This window comes from Melospiza georgiana, chromosome 4 (genome assembly GCF_028018845.1).
Source record: "Melospiza georgiana isolate bMelGeo1 chromosome 4, bMelGeo1.pri, whole genome shotgun sequence".
In the NCBI taxonomy this organism is placed as follows: domain Eukaryota; kingdom Metazoa; phylum Chordata; class Aves; order Passeriformes; family Passerellidae; genus Melospiza; species Melospiza georgiana.
Window position 1 is genome coordinate 8,840,476 of NC_080433.1, and position 22,581 is coordinate 8,863,056.

Sequence of the window (22,581 nt, forward strand, 5' to 3'; positions counted from 1 at the left end):
GAATCTTTGGAAAAGTTTTCTTTACACCATCACTTTTATACCCTCCTGGGGAGCAATTCAGTCATAAGGCATGAAGACAGAGAAGTCTTTACTTGCAAACATGAGGTTTAATACATCTTTTTTTGTCTTCTCCTGCTATGTGTTTTGACACGAAATTGTGACTGCAGAAAATCATGTTTTCTATATTCGCGGTTATCTGTGTCCTTTTGGAGTGGCTCTGCTCATCTACGAATATAACCTTTTCCACCAGGCGTGCATAATACTGTGCAGCAATGAGAGGCACTTCACTTGCACAGCTTTATCCTGGATGAGATGCAGCTGAGCAAAAGATAATTTACTTCTTGCAGTACATAGTAGAAATTTGTAGTAGTTTGTAAGTATTTATTCTCTTTGCCTTTGTACCAATACATCTGGGGTCAACTGGTCAATTTTAAACTTAGAATTCCTTGGGAGTTGGATAAATTGCTGCAGTCATGCTATAAATACTTTATCTCAGAAGTTTGGTTGAGAATTTCTACAATTTCCATGTAAATTTTCATTTGTACTCTCCAGCATGAGAAAGGACTTGCTCCTACATAAAGGAAAGTAAGGTGACCTCTGTTTTGTGGTACATATGAAAATTATACAGCCTTTAATTTCAGAGGCCTTCAAGGGTGTCATTAGGTGTGACTGTTTTGAAAGAGGTTGAGATGTTCCCTTTCTGCTAATTTTGGTGTGGTTTGTCATTAAAAAATTGTGTAACTGGTCACAAAGGGAATTCTGAGTCTCAACCAAGTTGGCTCCACATTGCTGCATTCTTACACCGTGCTGGAATTGAGGAGTGGTAATTTCGTCATCACAGATGTGACTTGATGCTAAGAAGCCTAAATATGTTTTATAAATGCAAATACATATTATCAGAACAGAATGACATTTTTACTTTTGAAGCCTTTTTGCTGTGGCTCTGCTGCTGGAGAATTTTTGAGTTTTTTTAAGTAAGCAATGATCATGCTGCTGTAAGCCAACTCCACTGAGATACTGTGCTAAATGAGTAAAACCCAGTCACTATTCCAGCTTCTACCACTCAGCAGTAAAATATTAGCCCAGAAGGGAGTTAGTTGGATGCTTTCTAAATCACCAAGCTTGAAAAAAACTATTTAATTTTGAGGAAAACAGCAAATAGAGACTATAAAACTGAGTGTTGAACATGTACTCATGAAAGACCATCCCTGTAACTAACTTTGTTACTGTGCCTTGTGAGAATGCTATTTCTTTGTTAGACAGGCTACAGAGATGCAGTGATTCAAATTGACAGCTTGCTCTAAGCTTCAAAATCATTGGGAAATGTGCTTTTCACAGTAAATTTTTCCAGTGTAATGTCCTTGGTGATAGTAAATGTGTCTCACTGTGAAGGGAAATTTCAACGCATAAGATTGGATTGTGTTGTTTTATGGAGTGAGAACAGTGATTATTCGGCTGCAATTTAATCAATCCTCTGTTAATGTTTACTTGTGAAGTTTTATTAGGTCATGTTTCAGTTATAATCTTATCAATGGTCATGCTCAGAGTCTTACTTCCAAGCTGTTTTCAGTAGTAAATGACTGGCCAAACCTGATTCTTCATTGCTTTGCAGCTTGTGTTGTCATCTGCGTCAGTAAGAAAGGAGTGTGCAGTGTTGTCATTTCAATCTAGAATATTCTACGGATGTTTTCCTTATGATGTAATGAAATAAATGATAGTACAAGGCATCAGACAGGGCTTGTTCCCACTTGGGCATTTCAGTCGTGAGGCAGCATTTTCCCCTCAATGTTGTAGCTCTTCTAGGTGAAGGTTTTTTACTGAGAAATTCTAAAACTACTGAAATTCTAGAACAGATGAGAAATATCCATTTGGAATGGTTTCTTCAGAGATCATTCCTTTCAAATAAGAAGGAAATGGGAAGAAGAGAGGAGTCTCAGTCATCATCCTTCGTGTATGTGGAGAATCAAATCCATATATTTTTGCAATTGACACTTTTGCAAAGGCCCATGCTTTTATTTGCACAAGCATATAATTGATCATTCCTTAGATCAAATTCCTGTGGCTGTAGATGAGAAGGAATTTTCCCTCCTATTCTGTATGTTAGTTGCTTGTGTCCTATAAGTGAGGACTGAGGTTTTTATAGTACCATGTTAACTATGAGCTGTTCCTAAGTGATCTTGGTGGCAGTTAATAAACAGATTTTTTAAAGTGTTTCTAGTTTAGAAAACAAACCCTGACATCTTGGTCTTCACAGAAAATATGACAGAAAGGACAGTGCTAAAGTATAGCAGTGTAGTGCCCAGCACTGGATATAATTTTTCAATGTGAAGCAGGATTTTTTTTCCAAAGAGCTCCCAAATAAATCTCACCTAGTGGAATAGGAGTGGCAATACAAGGCAATTTGTTTTCAGGTTGTACCTTAACAACACCGTGCACAGACAAACTCACATAAACTTAAATAGAAGTGACTGAGCCAAAAAATCATTGTCTTAATTATATTCTAGTTAGTCAAATTAGTAATGATAAAATATTTTTCCTCCCAGAGTGCTGTTTGTTAGCTGGCACCAGAACTTTTTTTTTTTCCTGTCATATGGTTTGTGAGAGACCTTGGAGAAAAATATTTGGGTGGGGTTTTATTCAGGACTTTTTCTCCAGAACACTGGCCCTAATTTTCTTCATGATCAGGATGTGCAAATGACTTTTGCAGTAAGTCTGGCTTTTCTAGCAGGAATGCTACATTGTCCATCCAGTGCCAGGAAGGTGGAAATACCCTTAATTTTATGTTCAGTTAAATACAGGGTTTGCCTTTCTATCTGATGATTTTCAAATAGTTTAGTTTGGAGAGTTTGCTTGTGGAAGACCTGATTCACATGTTTATTTTCTTTTCCCCAAAGTAATAACTACCAAACAAGACTTAACTATCCTTGTGCTCTTTTCTATATGTTGTTTGTGTCCTCATCCAGAATTACACCCAGAGTATTCATTAGGCAGAATGTTACAGATTTTTTATTTTAGAGCCCTTTCGATTTTTTGCAGCTTTATAGAGTCTTTCAGTAGTTTCACAGAGCATTTTTTTCCTAATTACATTTTTAAAGAGATTTAAAGCTACTGTTAATTCTCAGTAAAACTTTATTGTCAAATTTTTTATTTTAATAGGATCTTAGAGGTGTTGCTACTGGATATTCCCCTTACTATACCATCCTCACTGAATTGGAATAAATTATCTTTGAAGATCCCTTGACTGGCTAGAGAAGGAGGCCTGTGTAAACCATGTGAAGTTCAACAAGGCCAAGTACAAGATCCTACACTTGGGTCAGGGCAGTACTTAATATCAACACAGACTGGATGATGGATAGATAGATTGTGTGATGAATAGGTTGAGTGCAGCCCTGCAAAGAAAAGACTTGGGGATACTGGTAAATAAAAAAAAAAAAAAAAAAAAAAAAAAAAAGGATTTGAACCAGCAGTGTGTGCTCACAGCCTGCAAAGCCAGCTGTACCCTGGGCTGTTCCACAAGCAGTGCATACAGCAGGTAGAGGGAGGGGATTCTGCCTCTGCAGTCTGCTCTGGTGAGACCTCACCTGCAGTCCTACATTCAATTCTGGGGCACTCAGTTCAAGAAAATCATGAACCTTGGAATGAATCTTGAGAAGAGCCATGGTCATGGTCAGAGGGCTGTAACACCTTCCATTTAAGGACAGGCTGAGAGGTTTGGGGTTGTTCCACCAGGAGTCAGGATGGCTCTGAGGAGACCTTATTGTAGCTTTTCAGTATATGAAGGGGACTTGTAAAAAACATGAGCAAGGACTTTTACCAAAGCCTTTAGTGACAGGACTAGGGGCAGTAGTTTTAAACTGGAAGAGAGTAGATAAAAACTGGATATAAGAAAGACATTTTCTATTATGAGTGTGGTGAGAAACAGGCACAGGTTGCCCAGAGAAGTTGTGGATGCCCCATCCCTGGAAGTGTTCATGACCATGTTAGATGGGGCTTTGACCAAGCTGATCTAGTGAAAGATTTTTCTCCTCATACTGAGGGAGGTGAACTGGATGATCTTCAAAGGTCCCTACCCACTATTTCCTGCTCCTAATTATTCTTGGCTGGCATTCACCTTATTTGCTGCTTTATATTTGGAGCACCAAATATGGTGAGGTATTGATCCTTGAGCATGTGTATGCATGAGTATGGTAATATAAACATAATTAGTTTTCTTAGAATGAAGGAAAGATATAGCACACATTTTGCAAAGATCTGTCTTCTGTGGTTTCTAATTTATGTTTAATTTCTGATTCTTCTATGCCATACAGATAATTTGTTCAGAAAGTTTTACATAGAAAAATATTTTGTGAAAGTAACTATTACCCAATTTGGAAGTATAAACCCCTCCAGAAAACCCCAAAGTTAACAGGAACTGTATTATGGCTTTGGAAAGACATGCTCCAAGATTGCACTTCTCTCACTGGTATACTCCATGCTGGTTGCATATATTTACAAAAGACACTGCTGAGTCATGTATAAACATTTTGATTATAAAGATTTTCTTCGTTTTCCCACAGACTTGCTGCTTTCAAACAGCTGCATCCCATTCCTGGGCTCAGCAGAGGGGCTTGATTTTCGAACCCTGCTGCTAGATGAGGAGAGGGGTCGGCTGCTAGTCGGGACAAAGGACCACATCTTCCTGCTCAACTTGATTGATGTAAACAAAAATGTAAAAAAGGTCAGTGTGCTTTCCATGGAGTTTACCTCCTAAGTTAAATTTTGTTAAATTCCTTTTTTGTTTGTTTGGGTTTGTGTTTTTATTTATTTATTTCTTCACTGGGTAACTGCAGATTCGTTGTGCAATGCAATTTACCAAGATTTGATAATCTCACCTCCCACAGTTATACATATTATCTTTAATCAATTGAATTTCTCATGCTATGTGATCTCCTGTGTGACTGATGACCTGCAAGAGATTAGTTATGTGGAAGAGCTCTGCAGTGCATGAAAATAGCATCAAAATATCAGCAAACAGGAAAAATGTAGCTCAAAGTGTTCACCTCTCAACTCCTCTGGTCATGGTTACCCTCTTCATTTAAAAGCATTTGGAAGGAAATAACTGAAGACAGCTCTTTCATTGCTTCCTGGCATCACTGGGATTGCTTTACTGTAATACTGAACAGAGCAGAAGCAATTTGAATGGTTTAAATTATAGTAAAATGTAAGTGGCAATTTTAGCATTTTTGTGAATATCTGGAATTACTAGTGATAGGAAAAGCTTCCACTGGGATCTGCTGTAGTCCTTTGCCTGTGCCCAGTGACAATGTGTTAAATTGAGATAATGAGATGACAATTTAGCCTTCAATATTTCTATCAGACATGGTAAACTGGAGCTTTTGTAAGCACAGTTGACTGCTATGAGTGAAAACCAGATGCTTGCACAGGAACACTTGAAAACTGGTTTTCTTCTTCTTCCAGATATGAAGAAAATTTGAATTCTCAGCTGTGTTTGGTATTTTCTTTAGGCACCAGAGGGGAGTTTTAAATTACTGGGTTCTGCTGCCAGCTCTGAAGCGGTAACTGACCCTGAATTAATGGCTTTGCAGGCAGGGACTGAACAGGTGGAACAAGATACTATTTTGCTCACATGTTTGAGAGCAACACTTGCTGCCATTGTATAGAAGAGATACAGTACCCAGCAGAATATCTTGTTCCCTATCTTGACTTCAGCAATGCTGCACATGCCAGTTTTTGTAAAACTCAGATTCTGAGTATTTCAGAAAATTTCTTCTTGGGATGCTTTATCAAGCACTTAACTTGCTTCTGTCATCTCAGTAACTGACTCAAAATGCACCACTCCCTCAGGATATTGCATTAATAACAGCACTGCTAATTATAATTGCAAATTTTCAGAGTACAAATTGATTTTTGGTGTAGGCTTTCTGTAGAAAACAAGTTTTGTTTGTGTGAAAAGCAGACTTTTGTTTCTGTGGGATGCTGCTTGCCTCCTGAGAGATGCTGAGTGCTGTCACTTCCCATTATGTTCAGTGGGCCTTTATGAGCCCAGACCTTGCTGGAGGTGGCAGCCCCCTGTGTGAGCCACCCCTCATCCCAGCTGGTGACATTTTGCCTTTGGCCAAGCCCCTGCTGATCATTATGGACCTTGTGCCTTCCAGGAAGAGCAGAACACAGAGCCAGGAGAGCTAACCTGCAATCGGACAGTGGTATAGACGTTACAGAGAAAAGACTCTGTATTTGGAAGGAAAATTTGCATTTCCTAAGATGAATAGAGAATGTATGCTTACATATCTGTGGTAACCTGAAAGGAGGGAATAAAATTCCTAACCACTTGCATATCTAGACTAAATATGTGTGCAGGTTCAAATACTTCTACTTGTTTTAGTGGTAAACTAATAACAGTTTAACTATTCAGATAATATTTAACTTCTCAGAAAAAAACACACGAGGCAAAATTTATCTAAGTGGGAAGAACTGACTTGAGAAGCCTTGCAGAGCATCCTGGTGTTATGATTTCCAAGGCCTCCATGGGCATTCAGCAACTTTATAAATGTATCTTCTTGCATAAACACCCAGGAAACACAAGGCAATGTCACACAAGTGTTTCTCTTTAATTCCACTGCTCTTGGCTAGTTGAATCTTCTCAGTGGAGGGAAGGGATGAGATGAAGGAAGTAGCGTGAGGAGCAGTGTGTAAATCTCAGTGCTGAGGAGGATGCTGGAGGATTCTCTACAGTAGCAGGGAAGTGTCAGAAAGTAGCATTTGCCGGTGCTGTGTTTAGACTGACCCTAGTTTGGGTTGGCTCCGGGCCAGGCGGCTCGCTTCCAGGCTTTCCCAGCTTCCAGGCTTTCCCAGCGTGAGGAAACCACACATGTTGGGACTACAAGGGTCTGAAGTGTGTCCTTTGTACTCCTCTGGAGCACGAGTCGTCTGGAAAAAATAATCTGCTTATATACAGCCACTAAAATGACTAGAAATTGATTAGAATAATACGTTTCTGCCTGTAAATGATGTGTTTATTAATGACTTTGAGGAAGGAGTGTTAAAAGCAAGCTGAGGGGGCAAAAGAGGTATAACAACTTTGAGACTAGAATGCAAGATTGTTCATAGTTTAGGGTTTCCATTATTTAAAACAAAGCTGAACATTTACTTTAGAATGTTCTGTGCTGGGTAGATTAATCTTATTTTAATAAAGCTCTCAGTTTCAGATATTTGTTTTGTTAGGAGCTACTGATACCTCCAAAAGCCAAGTCAGAATCCCCAACAATTTATTCTCATATGTGGCTATAATTACTTGGCAAGATTATATTTTAGAGTCTGAAGCTCTGTATTAAGACATTTCTGGAATCGTATTCAAAGAAGCATCCAAAGCCTTGCATCCTGCTCCCTTCTCTAATGTATACTTATATATAATTTAATAACTTCCTTTTTAAAACCTATTTATTTACCTAAATTAGTTAATTTGACTTACATGTATTAAGTTATGGCTTTATTTCCTGGTGTATTTTTCCTTATGAAATAAACCAATAGTTCTGCTGGAGTCCCAATACCTTAAATCATTGTAGTCGTTATTCAATTTATTGTGTAATAGGTTGAAAACTTCCTTAGCTGGCAGCTTAAAAAAAAGTCTGTCCGGTTTCCAGTGCTTGCAAACCTCATTATAAAACAGCAGTAAGTACCACAGTGTAATAAGCAAGTCTTCCAGAATGACAGGCAAATGCAGAAAGCTAAAGTGATTATAGTCAATAAATATATAAAGTTTAGCAACAGATAATCATCTTTCTGTAACAGGGATATATTTTCTCTGAAGTTTTCCTGTACAGAAGCCTTTAGCTTCTGTTGCTGCAGTGGCATTATCAAGTGCCATAGTCTTTTTTTGAAAGATCCTCACATGCCTGACAAATTCTGCAAGCTGTTTGCAAACTGAAAGAATTGTGATTTCTTCCTACGAGTAAAATAAAGATGATCAGTAAAAGAAAGCAGTTCTGCTGAAGGCCTCTGTGGCATTACCATCAGAAGTGCTGTGTAAAACAAAAGGATGTTTAACAGCATGAGAGGCTGGAAAGCTAGAGAAGAAATTTGGAACACCAGGCTCTGGGATCCTGCTGGAAACATTACTTTAGTGCATAGAATTTTCTCGTGAGTTTGCTTAAAGCCTTTTCTATTTTACTCCCTAAGCTAAATAAATAGGAAATGCAGCATGTTGTCAGCTGGGTAAACAGTGGGTAAATAGCTGCAGAGCAGGGGTGCCCCTCTCTGTGGCTGTGCTCACAGTGCACACGGGGTTACGTGTCAGCGCGATTATCACGGTGCGATCCGCAGCGCGGCCCGCCCAGCTCCGCGGGAATAGGAATGCTATCAAGGCCTGACAAGCTTTTGAAAAGCTGCCAGCCTGCAGGAGCTGTCAGTGCTAGAAGACACAGCCCCATGTGGGCCAAATAGATAAACATGTCAGATCCCCAATAGCAGCTTTGGAGCAAGCTGTTTTCATCTGTCCCAGTGTGCACTGGCTCTGGGTCACAAATTATCTTCGCTTGGAGCATCCTTGGTTTGTAGTTGCTACTGTTTTTCTGGCATGTGCAGCCGTCTTGTGACATCCTTGAATGCCCTCTTGTATTGACTATTTTCTGTATTTCACAGGAAAAAATATACATATCCAAAAATATATATATTTCTCTGCTGGGTGAATGCTTATGAAATAGCTGCACATAATTTTTTTCTGTAACTCCAGTGCTTGTCAACAGTTCAAGTGGGCTTGTATTTCAGCACTATTTGCAGTGTGACCCACCCATCTCTGCAGGAAGGGGAACATGTATGCAAATACATATGCATATTTATGTAAAACAGCACCCTTGAGATGCAGGAGCAGAATTTTACATTCATTGCTCTGAGAAACTTTCTGTCAGTCTATATAAGCGTGGTCTCAATTAGGAATGAGCCCAGTGGGAATTTAGCCAGTACTGAAAGGAGGCTTTGGTTCTTGCCATCAGGCCTGAGCCTCAGGAATACATACAGTCTGAGGTGTTTATTGCAGCCTTGAAACACAGTAATACCAAGTTAGTCCTTCTTAAAAAATATGTGCTGCTCATTCTAAAGCTCAAAGGAAGTTAGCTTCCTGCCTGTCAGCAAAACTTCAGACAGTCTGAGTGAAGTTTTCTTGACCTGTCAGAAGAAAAAGTTAGCCAGGAAGTATTATTGAAGGCCAGAGAGTCATGTGGAAGCCACTGGAGATATCTAAACTTAGGAGAGTGGGGCAGCAGGATGATCTAGGATAAACCCAGTGAAAATTCAGGTTAGGGACTTCCAGAGGCAGAGGTGATACCTTTGTGCTTGAGAACCCTTGGAGGGGTGGTGGACTCCCCAGGAACCACAAACAAACTGCAGCAGAGGGGTCTTATAAAGAGGAGTTAATAAACCTCAGAGCTGTTTATTCTATGAAGTTGTTTGACAGACTTAAATTTAGGCACCTGTGTAGACAAAGTGAAAGCTTTTGAAAAGTGTTTACAGACACAAAAGCACAGATGGAGCAAAACGTGAAGAAAGCAGTATGAATCCAGAATGACAGCAGTCCTAGGTGGAAGAGAGTGTCTCTGTTATTTCCTTTTGCATTGTTGCCATAAATTATGTTTCCATAAACATCCGCTGTCATTTTTGTGTTTTACCCATGTGTTTAGCTATAAAGAATGGCCAGTATCCTGCTCTCTGAAAACATTTGGTTATGTTGGTCATTGACTTTTTCAAAGGTAGGATTTGTTTTTAGTCTGAAGGGATAAACATGTCAGGAGCAATGCCATTTACCCTAAAAATCCTGGTGTTTGGTTTCCTTTTAGGAGAAACAGACAGTAGTCAGAAGTCTGCTGTGGTTACACTGTGGAAAATTGAGTGTAGAAGCACTGAAACCTTTTAAGATTTCGTACAGTGTAAATGAAATCAGCATCTGGTCTATTTTCTTTAAGCTTTCACATGTGCTCATAACATACACATGAAAATGCACTTTTCAGAAAACCCCTGAGGATGGAAGTATTGGCTGCTACTTAAGTTGTGTTGGAGATCACATTTTAAGAGGAGAACTAGGGCATGTGGAGATGTTGCTTTGTCCTAGACAGATGCAATATTAAAGCCCATGTGGTTCTAATATGAGGTTTCACTCTTAACAGCTACCTGCCAAATTAAAGTTACCAAAATCTTGTGAATGTGTCTTCCAAATATACAACTTTTATTTTCCTCTGACTTCCAGTGCATTTTACTCAGTTTGACAGCACCATGAAAATAAAGAATGCTGTGCACTGACACTGGCATTCCTGCTGTGTTGTAAATCACTTTGAAACAAGCCTCATGTTCTCTCTTCCCCCTTCCTGCTGCATCAGATTATATCTATCAGAGATCCAATTTTCTGTAACTATGAAATAATTGGAGATGGAAATTCTGGTCAGTTTATTTCCTGGATGCATGTTGCAGGTATGGGAAATAGTACCACAGGTGAAGGTCTGTGGCAGATGTAAAAAATATTAAGGATACATTCTTGGTTTTTAAGGATCTCTTAAGTATTTCTGGGAGTTAGTTAAACCTTGATGAAACTGCTATAAGAAAGCTAGATGAAAAAACTCTAAGGACAGCATGGTTAGTTTTCAAATACAAGGAGAAATTTAGATGAGGAATTTAGATGTTTCAGCTTCTTTTGTTTGCTGATCACTATAAAATATGGAATTCCAGAGTACAGCAATTACAGTGGGAGTCAATACCAAGACCTACTTGGGGTAACCTTCCTGTTAGGATTTGTGTGTGGGAACAATCTGTCCAGTTCCCCAGGCTGTGGACTTCCATGCTGCCCACATTAATGCTGCAGATGTGAGATATTTAGAGAACAACTGGTGTACGAGTATGGTGTGCTAAAATCAGATCATTTTCTCATTAATTAGTTCAGTTGGTTAGAGCATGGTGCTAATAATGTCAAGGTCACAGGGTCAGTCCCTGTGCAGGCCATTCATTTAAGAGCTGAACTCAATGATGCCTGTAGGTCCCTTCCAACTCAGAATATTCTGTGATTCTGTCATAATTGTAACACTCTTTGTTTTCCACAAAATAATACAGAGAATGCATTAAATTCTTTCCAGTGTTTTCTGGGAAATTCAGTAAATTTTTAGTGCTTGGAGTAATTTTGAGTGAAGTGACCTGGGGTCAGTATACAGCAGTGACAAATGTCCTAGTTCTCAGGATGCAATCCATGAACACCCACTCTTATTGCATTGGGGCATGACATTTGTGATATTGTCTTGTGCAGCAGGGTGACATTCTTATTGGATCACTGTCATATGTTTTGTCAGTGCTCCTTGATCTTTTTGTTTATCTTTGCTTCTGATTTTTGAGCTATGAATTACAAAGTTCTTCAGAAAATCAAGAAAATAAATTAAAAAAAAAAGAAAGTCACATTATTGTCATTTTACTGGTGGGAAAATTGAGACCTGACTGTCACATATATTAAGGCAATAACAAAACTAGGATTAGACTGTCTCCTGGTTTACTTCAGTCTGTTTGGCTCATGTTGCCTTCTTTACTGTACTCATTTTATGGTCTCATTGAGCTAAGTCATGAATCCTTTTTTTTCACACAGAGGGGTAGTTTTTCATGGAGAAGAGTTTCTCAGGGGGGGAATGTATTGCATATGCCAACGTGACAAAGGGATTATAACTCAATCTGGCTTTGTTCTTCGGAAACTGCAGTTGGGATTGTCATATGGAGAATTTATCCATACCAATGAGCCCTAGCTTCTGAGTTACAGTGTGCATGCTTCACAAAGCCTTAATAAGACATTTTGATGCCAGAAAGCTGTAATTTTATTGCATACCTTCCCTGAAACATCAGTATGATGAATATCTAGTACATAGAATGAAACAACAGAAGAAAGCTGGCCTTATTTTGCTGCATCAAGCAGCTGTTTAAAATCTGTGTTTTCATCTAAATGCTTTTATCACTTTTAATTCCTTTAAAATAGGAAGGGAGCAATCTCTCTCTTCCCAGGCCCCAGATTTGGTGTGTGTTTTGAGACATGCCAATCAGCTGATGTCCCTCACTCCTGGTGGGAACACACCCTGCTGGAGCTCCGTGCCCCACTAGCAGAGCCCTTTGGGGTGTGTGGTACCCGGGGCTGCACTGATAGAGAAGCGCTGCAGCACGTGCTCACCATCAGGCACAGGAGAGGCTCCAGCGAGAGCCCCGGGGCTGCTGGAAGCCAAGAGCCTCAACGGGACACTCAAGTGCTGGCTGCTGGCATGAGCGTGGCTGTCCTGGGGACCTGAAACTGGAGGGAGTCACGTTGGTCAATGGGTCTCACTCGCTGCTGTCAGCACCACCTACCTCATGGAGCAGCTATTCCTTTCATAACCCAGCTGCTCCAAGTGGCCCTTTGGGATGCTTCATGCAGCTTCTTTAGGAATGTTGTTGCTGTGGAATGGATCCTTGTTACTCCAGTGTTTCAGATTTAATTTTTGTTAAAATCCACAATCTGATATACATTTATTTATGAGCAGTTTATACCTGTTTCCTCTGGCTGTTTATAATTCTGGTCTTAAGAGCCCTTTGATTCTTTCTGTGTAATTTAACTCCACGTGTATTAATAGTGCCTCTCAACTTTCTTTCAGAAAAGTTGTGGCAGAGTTCTGGGTTTTTACCAAGGCTATTGAAGAGTACATGAAGGAGGATGAGCTCTGTTCCTTGAGGGACTTCATGAGTAACTTTATACCTCAAGTTCTTTACTTATCAGATCTCTTTTTTTTCTTTTACTAGTGCCTTGTACTAATTTTTTGCAGCTGAGCTAATCAGTTTCCATGAGACAATTCAGTAAATAAATACTTAAGTGGAGCCATGGGGAAGAGCAGCTCTAGCACCTTAATGTAATTCAGCTGAGTTACTAAAGTGCAATATTAGAGTGAACCAATTCCTGTTTACCAAGTTATATTGTCTTCTCTACCACACTCCATTTTCATTGGAAACTTGTGTTATTTCTTCCCTAGCTAAAAACTTGTTCTGAAACCTTACAAGCACATGAAGTAAGACCAATGGGTTTTTTGATTGTTTAGGTAGCTTATGATCTTCTTTTCTTGTATTGTGACATCATATAGCATTTTCCACTCATTTTATGAAGTCCTGAACCATCCTAGATTTAGAAGATTAATTAGAAGTGATTCTTGAAAAAGCTGAAATTTCACACAATGGTTTTTTTTGTAATCAGACTTCACTGTTTTATTTTTCAGAATCCCTTCTCCTAAGGATTTATAGTCTGAAATGTTAGCTTAGGAACAAAATCTGATAGAGAAAGATAGATACTGAAAAATTAGTAAAATACCAATATTATAAATTTGTGACAGATAGGATAGCAGCTGAAATTAAGCTCTTTTGGAATGAGAATGGTGGATCCATATATTTTTTATACATATATATATATATATATATATATATGTATATATGCACATGTACACATGTGCATATATTTTTATATATATATTTATCATCCACATACATACATACATATATATATATATATATATATATATATAAAATACACATTTAAAAAAAATTTTTGCATTCCTTTCTTATTCTAAAAATGTGTGTTCAGTGGACAGGAAAATGTTACTTTTAGAAGCCTGCTGCTCCTGATTTGGAAAAGACCTTTGTGGTTTTAAATGTTTTGTTTAATCAGAAATCAATTTCCAGCTACCCTTTAAAGTGATACCTTATCTGTCCTACGCTTATGTACTGCTTAATTTTGTACTCCTGGGAGGTATTCTTTCTCTCTGATAGAAGAGAGCTTATTAAATTTCATTTATTAGGAGAATTTAATTTCTTTCCTGTTGCTAAATTTAAGAAAATATTTGAAGAATGATTTAAAAGTAATGGTAAGATTGTTTTTTGTTTTAATTGGGCAATAGAAGATAAAAGCTGGAAATCATGACAGTAGCCAACCTTTGGAATTTTGATACGGTTATTTTAAAAGGAAAATAAACTGAAGATTAAGAAAAGGATCCTATTTAAGTATATAGTTCACATATTCCAAGTGGTTGCATTCTTGCCTTCAATTCAGTAACTCCACTAAGTTATTCTAAGATTTCTCCATACATTTCAAATACAGATGCAACTATAAAATATATTAAATATATGATTTGTACTGCTTGTAAAACAAAATGATTATAGCATAAGTCAAGGTTGTTGTCACCTTTAATATATAGTGCCTGGTTATCTGGTTTTCGTTCCCATTCCTTGAAGTTTTTGCTTATTGAGGAATTTGGGGAAAAAAAAGAATTTGTTAATAAGCTGTTAGCATTGTGAATAAAGCATGTAAATAGGGGGAAAAAAGCCAATTTAAAAGCTTCAAACCATTTAAAAGCTCAGTTATTTTAAATCTAACAGAAACTACAGGAGCATGTGTTCTTACTTTTTCGGGAAATTGTAAAACTAAGTAGCTCATCAGAATAAAATATAATAGTAAAACTTGATTTCACCCCCTACAGAAAAGTCAATGCAGATGTGTAACATTATTTGTGTCAGTGTTTGAGGGACCCAGACCTGTGGTACTGTTACACAGCATGTCCTGTAATAAAAAATGAGGCTTATGCTTTCTTGCTCAGCACATCGACTCATTATTTATTATGTCATTTTCGTGATCTATTACAATTTAGAACTGACAGTTTCTGGGAACCTCTCATTTCTCATATATAAAGCAAATAAATATCACTTTTACTACCCCATATATAATTGCAAATTGATTTTCAAGTTGGATCACTTAGCTTCACTTTTCATTGTCTAATGTGGTCTTATATAATGCTAAATACTGAGGCTGTTGAGTAACTAGAGAGTAAAACAATTGATTTTTTAATATAATTATCTGTGGTCAATTACCATAGAAGTGGGAGTGTGTGTATTTCAGCCTTGTAGGACAAGCACTAATTCCCATGAAGGAATTTGTAGAAGAACTGGGGTAAGTCAAGTCCATTAACACTTCTGATGCCTTGAAGCAGATGTCTCTGTTTTCAGCTCCTCCAGTTCTTCTGTGTATTTGACAAGGAGAGCTGGGCATGTTCAAAAGGCTACAAAGGGATGTCTTGTCTGCCTAATTGGATAATTAAACCTTGGCCAAACATCTCCCAAGCCCCTTGGCCTCTAGGCTTCCCTGTAAATGATTCAGGGATCTTAGGCAGAATTGGGCATAAAGTTTATGTACAAGAGAGCTGACAGCTCAGACAAATCTCCTTGGCCAGATGTGTTTGGAGATCCATGATCTTACATTCCTCTCTCTGTTCCTTCTCATCAGCTTTTCTTCACTGGTAGCTTCTCATCAGCTTTTCTTCTTAAACTTGACCTGTGTTGCTATCGAGGCTCATCCCACTCTGCCCAGGCAGAGACCAGACTGGACCTACCTTCAGCCCTTCCTGATATTCCCAGTATTTTCTGTGCTTCATGGCACTGTGCCCTGTGCCACCCACACACCCTGGCACAGCTGATTTCAGATTGCATTTTCATACCTGGATGCTATGACCACATCATTCTGAGAAAATGCTCTGGGAAAGCAGAGTTATGCTGTAATGCTGTAACACTGTCTTATCTCTGACTCCATGTAAATATTGTTGTAGAGGGTTAAGTTTTAAGTAACTTAAACTACTTTATCTATACTAAGAGGTTTTTATCAGAAAGGTAACTAAATTCACGTGAGAGGAAATTAATTGCCTTGCAGAAATCCAGTACATCCATTTTCACTGGGAATGAAAGAGGAAGAAGTAGAATCAAAAGTGTTTCCAGACTGAGAGAAACAGTGACTGTGGGTTCTTGGGAAGTGATAAAGGTACTTGACACAGGACACTGGCTGTTTGCTTTCCTTACCCTTGTGGGACTGAGCCTGTTTATGTCAAACCCCTTCCTACAAGGTGCCAACAGCTGGGTGAAAGGGAATATGACAGCAGTCAACTCTTCTTGTATGCCAGTGGGATGTGCACCCTTCCTTGATGATGTTTTTATTTCTGATGCATTTTACAATAATTCTTCATTCTTATATATTTGCTATTTAAGATTTTGTAAAGAGTGATTGGAGACTACTCTAAAGCATTTGTGACTACTAATGACCTGCTGACTGGTGCCTGAGACTTGAGGCAATGTATAATCAATATTTGCTTAAAAATTAGTGTGATTTGTGGTGTTTTACTGTTAGTTATGAGAGATAACAACAGTTTCATCTTGTCATAATTAGAGGTACAAAATAACCATTTTTATCTGATTGGTTGTAGAAGAATTTGTATTTAGCTTCTATTTTAAATTTAATAGAATCAAACCCTAAATCATATCCAGTCTTGACTGCTTAATTGAAGTCAATGAAACAGAACCTGAACTGTTGTTCATTGATATTTCTTCACTAACATAATTTGGATTACAGTAACTGATAGTATTTTGCCATCTGGATTCATCTACATCAAAACCTATTTTATAGAATTCTTCAGGGCAGATTAAAAAAGAAAGAGAAACTGTGTCAATATTTAATGATACTTATCCAAGGTCCATGATTCCACTCGAAACTTCTGTTTCATTTTCTCAGTAAACTCAGTTAATTTTGATGGGTGACATTTTTAAACCATGCACTGTTGATTTCTGTCAAATGTACTTTTTGTTCTACAATTTCCCTGTAGCTATCCTTAGTTTTTTGAACTTAATTATTTTCATCTGAAAATTGGCAGAAAGAGCTAAGTATTATTTATAACAGTTATGCCAAGTCCACTGGTCTAAATTCTTCACAAATGTAGTTTGCCTGGCTTTGCAATCAGCTTAGTTTCCAGATGATTTCGCTCATCATAACTTTTAGGGAAACACATAATGGTGACAAGATGCCCTGGCCAGATCAACTGAATGCTTTTTAAAAGTACATGTAGCCAATGAAGAAATAAATATAGATGAGGGGGTCGATTTAAAACCTCTTAACTTTTTGCAATGGAATCTTGTATTTGAAGTCATGTTCATTTCAACTTACAGGCAAGGTCTTTCAACATGCATAAATCTGTTTTAACTGTTTATTCGTGTAATAATTATTCTGTCAGTCATAGGACAGGTTATAATCTTCATAATCTTTGTTTTATTTTTACTATGTTACAGATTTACTGGCCTGCAGCAAAAGAGAAGGTAGAATTATGCAAATTAGCTGGGAAAGATGCCCAGGTAAGTATGATATATATTTTTTATTATTGCTGTGATTTATGAATATCTGTGTGTTTGTTACTAAATGCACAAAATGCATTAGTAAGCTCTTGTTACACTTCTTCTGAATTAATGGTGTTTTTTCTTAATTAAAAAAAAAATACATTTCTGTTGTTTTTAAAATATTAATAATTAAAAAAAAATTCAGTATTGCAGGCAGCAATCATGCTAGATTTTTCTTTGATATAATAAATGCAGCTGAGAGATGAATGGACTTACCTCAGAAATGTATACCAGGCAATACTCCCATAAAATCCTCTTTTTTCACATTAAAATGCCTCTTTTTGTCTTGGGAGTGTCCTGAGTGTAACTTTACTATAATTCTTTAAAGAAACAGACAAGTAGAGCAGTGTATGAATCAACTTAACTTGCAGACAGCTTCAGTTAGGGTTAAAAGAAAATCTCAGACTCAATGGCTTTTCCCTGGAACGACAAATTTTCTTTAGGAAGTATATTTAAGGTACATACGTGTACACAATACAACTTTTATATGTTTTGCTTAGCACAGATTACATCATGTGTCTAGAGCCTAGCCCCATAAATATAAACATTTCCTGGCTGTAAAATAAAATTTCCTCATTTTGTCTCAAAAAAATCTCCTAATTTCTGTCCAGCACATTGATTATTGAGGTAGATTCCAGCTCAAAACACTCTCAGCTTGAAGAATTTCAATTTCTTATTCTAACTTGTTGCTAGCATTATATTTACAGCAGTCAAAACCTAAACAACACCTTTGCTGAGCACTGGGAATATTCTTATACTGGTATAAGAATATTCTTATACTAGTGTATATGGAGGATTTGTGCTGTTCTATTTCTATCCTAAGAGAAGAAGGAAAGGGTTCTGGGAGGGAAATATTTGTTTTGGACTTTTACTTAGGTGTAGGATGATGTCTAGAAAGTATGAACTGATCTTGTGTTTCTCTGGAGTACCTCTGGAGTACTTGTTTTGTGTTTCTGTATTAATTTCATTTTGGGGAAAGATAGAGCAAGCCTTTTCCTCCAGCCCATGTACCATCCTTGGAGCATGTAGCATCTGCCTGTGCTTCCCAGCAAGGAGCAAGCCCAGCTAGAGCCACGACAGCCCACTGGACTCAGAAATGACCAAGTTAAACTCACCAGTAAGATGTGCTTGGTGCAGAGACAAAGCATATCCTTGGAAGTGTGCTGAAGCCTTTCAGCCAACCACAGTTACTTTAATCATGCAATATTTAGTGTTAAAGCACCCTGAGCTGGGAAGCAAAGGCAGGAGGACTGGTAGCCACACAAACCCAGTGGCTCTGCGACCTCTGCCCAGTTGTTGGCAGGTGTTGTTTGCTGCAGCACAGGCTGAACAGGTGCCCTCCAAACCATGCTGCGAGCACACAGCTTCTTGTGGCTGTAAGCCTTACAGTAGAATTAGGTTTGCAAGTCGGATTGATGAACTGCCTGGTAGATAGCCACTGTCAAATTGTAGTTGTTGCAGCTTTGAACTGCTTCATAAACAGTCTCTGCTACAGTAGTTTTAAGCATAACAGTGCTATGGCTGAAACTTAGTAGAATGTATAATGTGGAAAAGAAGAATACAAAAAGTAACCTTTATCTTTCTTTTCCCAACAGACAGAATGTGCCAATTTTATCCGCGTTCTTCAGCCGTACAACCGGACCCATGTTTATGTCTGTGGCACAGGAGCGTTTCACCCTCTCTGTGGATACATTGAACTTGGAACTCACAAAGAGGTAATTTAACTTTCTCACTAGTGTGACATGTCAAGGAATAGCCCTCATCTTGTTTAGCATTCATCATAGATTGGAAAATACTATGTGAGTGTGTAAAAAATGACCTGACAGCAGCTTGCATAAATAACAGGATAAATGGTGGATTCTGCGGGTCAGACGGGAACTCTCGTTCTCACATTCGGTATGTGCATATCACTTCTGAACAAAGCACTTTCCTCAGGCTTAATACACAAAGTTCTTTGGAATGACACTTCCATGTGATTAACTAAGTGAAGAGAACATCTAACCCAGATGTCTTCCTTTCTAGTAAGTCATTTCTGCACATACTTTCCTTACGCACATACATTCAGAGTTCAAGATGAAACTTGTAGTTCTGTCTTTTAATGTACATATTTCCTTGGTCCACAGAGGGATTCCTGTGCCCTGTGCATGAGAGTAATGAGCACTTTGAAAAGGGTCTCTGAGCCTGAGTGCAGGGACAGTGTCTCAGGACTTTGCAATGTGTTGCAGTCTGGTCACTGAGGAGGTGTTGGTTGTCATCCATCACTTGTGGCATATTCCTGAGCTGAAGTTTAGCAGCTGATTGGTCTTCATTGGCTGGTGACAAAGAAATCTCTATCCTAAGTGGTAAATGTTTGCGACCTAACCCCCAAAACATAAGAATTCTGGTGTTGTGTCAAGCAGCCACTTAGTACACAAGTCTCTTTTTAACTCCTATAAGCATCACACCTTGGCTATATTTATCCCACTGGCGCTGTTCTCAGACAGTGTTGAGATGTGACCTGTCTGGCTGATTGCCTGTGGTGCAGGCTTCCTATGCTGCTTTAGAAATAGCTTTCTCTTTTCTTCAAGGCTGGGTAAAATTCTGGAGTATAAGAAATGACATCTAAAGTTACTAAATGGATTAACCTGAAACAGAATAAGAATCACATAACAGTTTGGGTAGAAAGGGCTCTAAAAGACCACCCAATTCCAACACCCCTGCCACGGGCAGGGACACTTTCCACTAGAGCAGGTTGCTGAAAGCCCAATCCAGCCTGTCCTTGAACAATTCTGGGGATGGAGCATCCACAGCTTCTTTGGGTAACCTGTGCTGGTGCCTCACCACCCTCACAGAGAATATTTTCTTTCCAATATCTAATCTAAACCTACCCTCTTTCATTTAAAGTTGTTCTACCTTGTTCTGTCACTGATACGTGGAATCAAGGGAAGATCCTCATGGAAGAAAAAAGGAATTAATGCTCGCCCAGACTGAGATCTCTCATTGTGTACCCCACAATCTGTGGGTTGGATGACCAACCCAGAGGGGCTGCTTATGCAAAAGAAAACTGAAACTCTGAGAAAACTACACAGTGGTGTTCTTTGCCTAATAAACCATTCATGCTCCTGGTATTGTCTGGTATATGGTGTATAATTCGGCTTACAATGAAATAATTCTGTAGACTTCTTTGCTTTGCTACCTTAAATATTCTGGTTGAAGCAACTGAAATTTTAGATCCCTTGTATCATGCTGATTTCTTAGCTGAATGATCAAATACACAGCTGAATAGACCAGAGCAGCTCTCAGCAAGAGTATAAATAAGGCTCTGATTTACCTCTGGGTCATTAGCAAGATTCTTTATTCACTCTATCATTGCTCTACTTCATTTCATCTACTTCATTTGTGAAGGTTGTTTTCACCAGACCTTATGAAGTTATGGATTTGGTCTGACTGTTCAGTCCAGCCAGTCTAGACAAGGGGTCTGTCTCAGCTAGACATGACCAATTACCTTGTGAGAGGAAATGGAAGAAGAATCCTGGTATTGTATTTCCTAATCCCCTCCCTGTCCCCCAGTCCTGCCTCTCCCACATTCCTCCTGGTTGCTCAGCTGCAGGGGTAGGTTGGACAGTGTTCAGCACTGCTCCTGCCTCTTCTGGCAGAGCAGCTCTTCTACAGCCTCCTACTCACTTATCAGCCTTGAATGGCATCAGGCATATTTTCCCTTTCCTTCTTGGAGGCCCAAACACTCTTCAGCCACCATCCTTCCACCGCCTCTCCAGATAAATGTGACAAGGCAGGAGGGTGCTGGGGATAGGCACAGTGATATGAATTTGACAGGCAGTTGAAAATGTCTCCTTGTAGGAACTGAAGCCAGGAAATCCATTCTCTTAGATTTTTTTTTTCTTCTTTCCGTCCCTCACCATTTTAAAATTAAAAAAAATAAATTAAATCTCTGGGTTTTAATAACAGATAATGAGTGTCTGGTAATTAGCAGCCTCTCCAGGAAGATGTGGGATGCTCAGGAGAGCCAGGCCCTGAGACAGCCTCATGGAGGCTGGGAAGCCAGGCAGTGCTCTGCTGACCTTTGAAAGCTGCTGGTGGATCTGCACAGTGCTCTCCTGGCCAGTGCCAGTGCTGTGAAAACAGAGAGGAAAACACTGTGGATCAGGTGACTCAAAACCACAGCAGCCACTGCTTTTGAAGCAGTACAAATCCCCAACGGGATCACACAATTAAAGGGGATTAAAGTCCTCGTCTTGTTATTGCTCGAGTCGCTGCCAAAACTTCTCTTGGCTGGTGGAGAAGAGGCTTGGCCTGGTTGATGCTGTTAGCCACAGCTCTCCAAGGGATGCTCTTTTCTTTGAAAGCTTTGCCTGAAGTGAAAGCAGGAGGTTAATTCTGTGTGAATGCCTGGTAGTGTCCATTAGTTTGTCTGGGGGAAGTCTGAAATATTTGATGTTGATCTGTAACTCCCTTGGTCCCCTGAGTACTGCTGGGCTTGCAGACAGCCTCTTCCCATGTGATAAGGCAAGGGTTCTCTGAGCTGCTCAGGCTTCCACATCCTAGAACAAAGAACAATGGGACACCAGCATTGTCAGGAAAAAAATGCCTAATTTTTAGTTTAGTTTTATCCTTGCTGTGCTCACTTCAGCAGCCTGAGAATTTGGTTTGCCTGATTTTCCACAGGTTTGGTCAGGTAACAAGTATTTTGATGATCAAATTCCGCTCCCTATGAGCTAGGATTGCTGGAGGAAATTGAATTTATGTTCCCAGATTGGAATTGATTTTTCTTTTCTCTTAAGGAGCTTAATTATTCAATATCCTGGGCTTTTGTCTTCTGAGCCTAGAGAGTTTAGGAGGCACCTCAATAACATAGAAAGGTTTGGTCATTTATAATCTGATGTGCATTAAGGATGAATTGAATTAATGTGTTGTGAAGTCTTATTCTATGTGGCCATCTTTGAACATACTTGCTTGTCATTTGTACTCTCCTGGCCTCTTGCAAGGTAGAGATATGGAATAATTAAAGTAATTAAAATCACTTAATCCATTTTTAATTGTTGAAGTCATGGAGATGTTTTGATTCCTTTTTAAACTAGCTTCTTAATTTTTTGTTTCTATAATACATTGATTAGATTTCTGAGCACTTCTGGGATTTTAAATATCACTGTAGATAGGAAAACATGTTAAAGGAAAACATGTTAAAAGCACTTCTGTAGGAAGTGCTCTCCTCTTATAAAGCTCCCCTCTCATAAAGTCAGTACAATTCTGAAGAGTCCCTATACCTGCAGAAAATTCACTTTACTCCTCTGCGCTATCAATTTGCCTTCAGCAGGGCTCACTATGGATTTCAGGTTAACTGTACTTTCAGGAAAC

At 38.8% G+C, this 22,581-nt stretch overlaps 1 protein-coding gene across 2 annotated transcripts in view; it reads left to right on the plus strand.

Annotated features, from left to right (window-relative positions):
- SEMA3D (semaphorin 3D) overlaps positions 1 to 22,581 on the plus strand; it is a 140,460-nt gene that overhangs the window by 60,586 nt on the left and 57,293 nt on the right. For both annotated transcript variants that reach the window (XM_058022757.1, XM_058022758.1), the window contains exons 3-5: positions 4,557 to 4,717; positions 17,125 to 17,187; positions 18,825 to 18,944. In XM_058022757.1, coding sequence (XP_057878740.1) covers positions 4,557 to 4,717; positions 17,125 to 17,187; positions 18,825 to 18,944 — 344 coding nt within the window. The remainder of the gene's footprint in view (positions 1 to 4,556; positions 4,718 to 17,124; positions 17,188 to 18,824; positions 18,945 to 22,581) is intronic.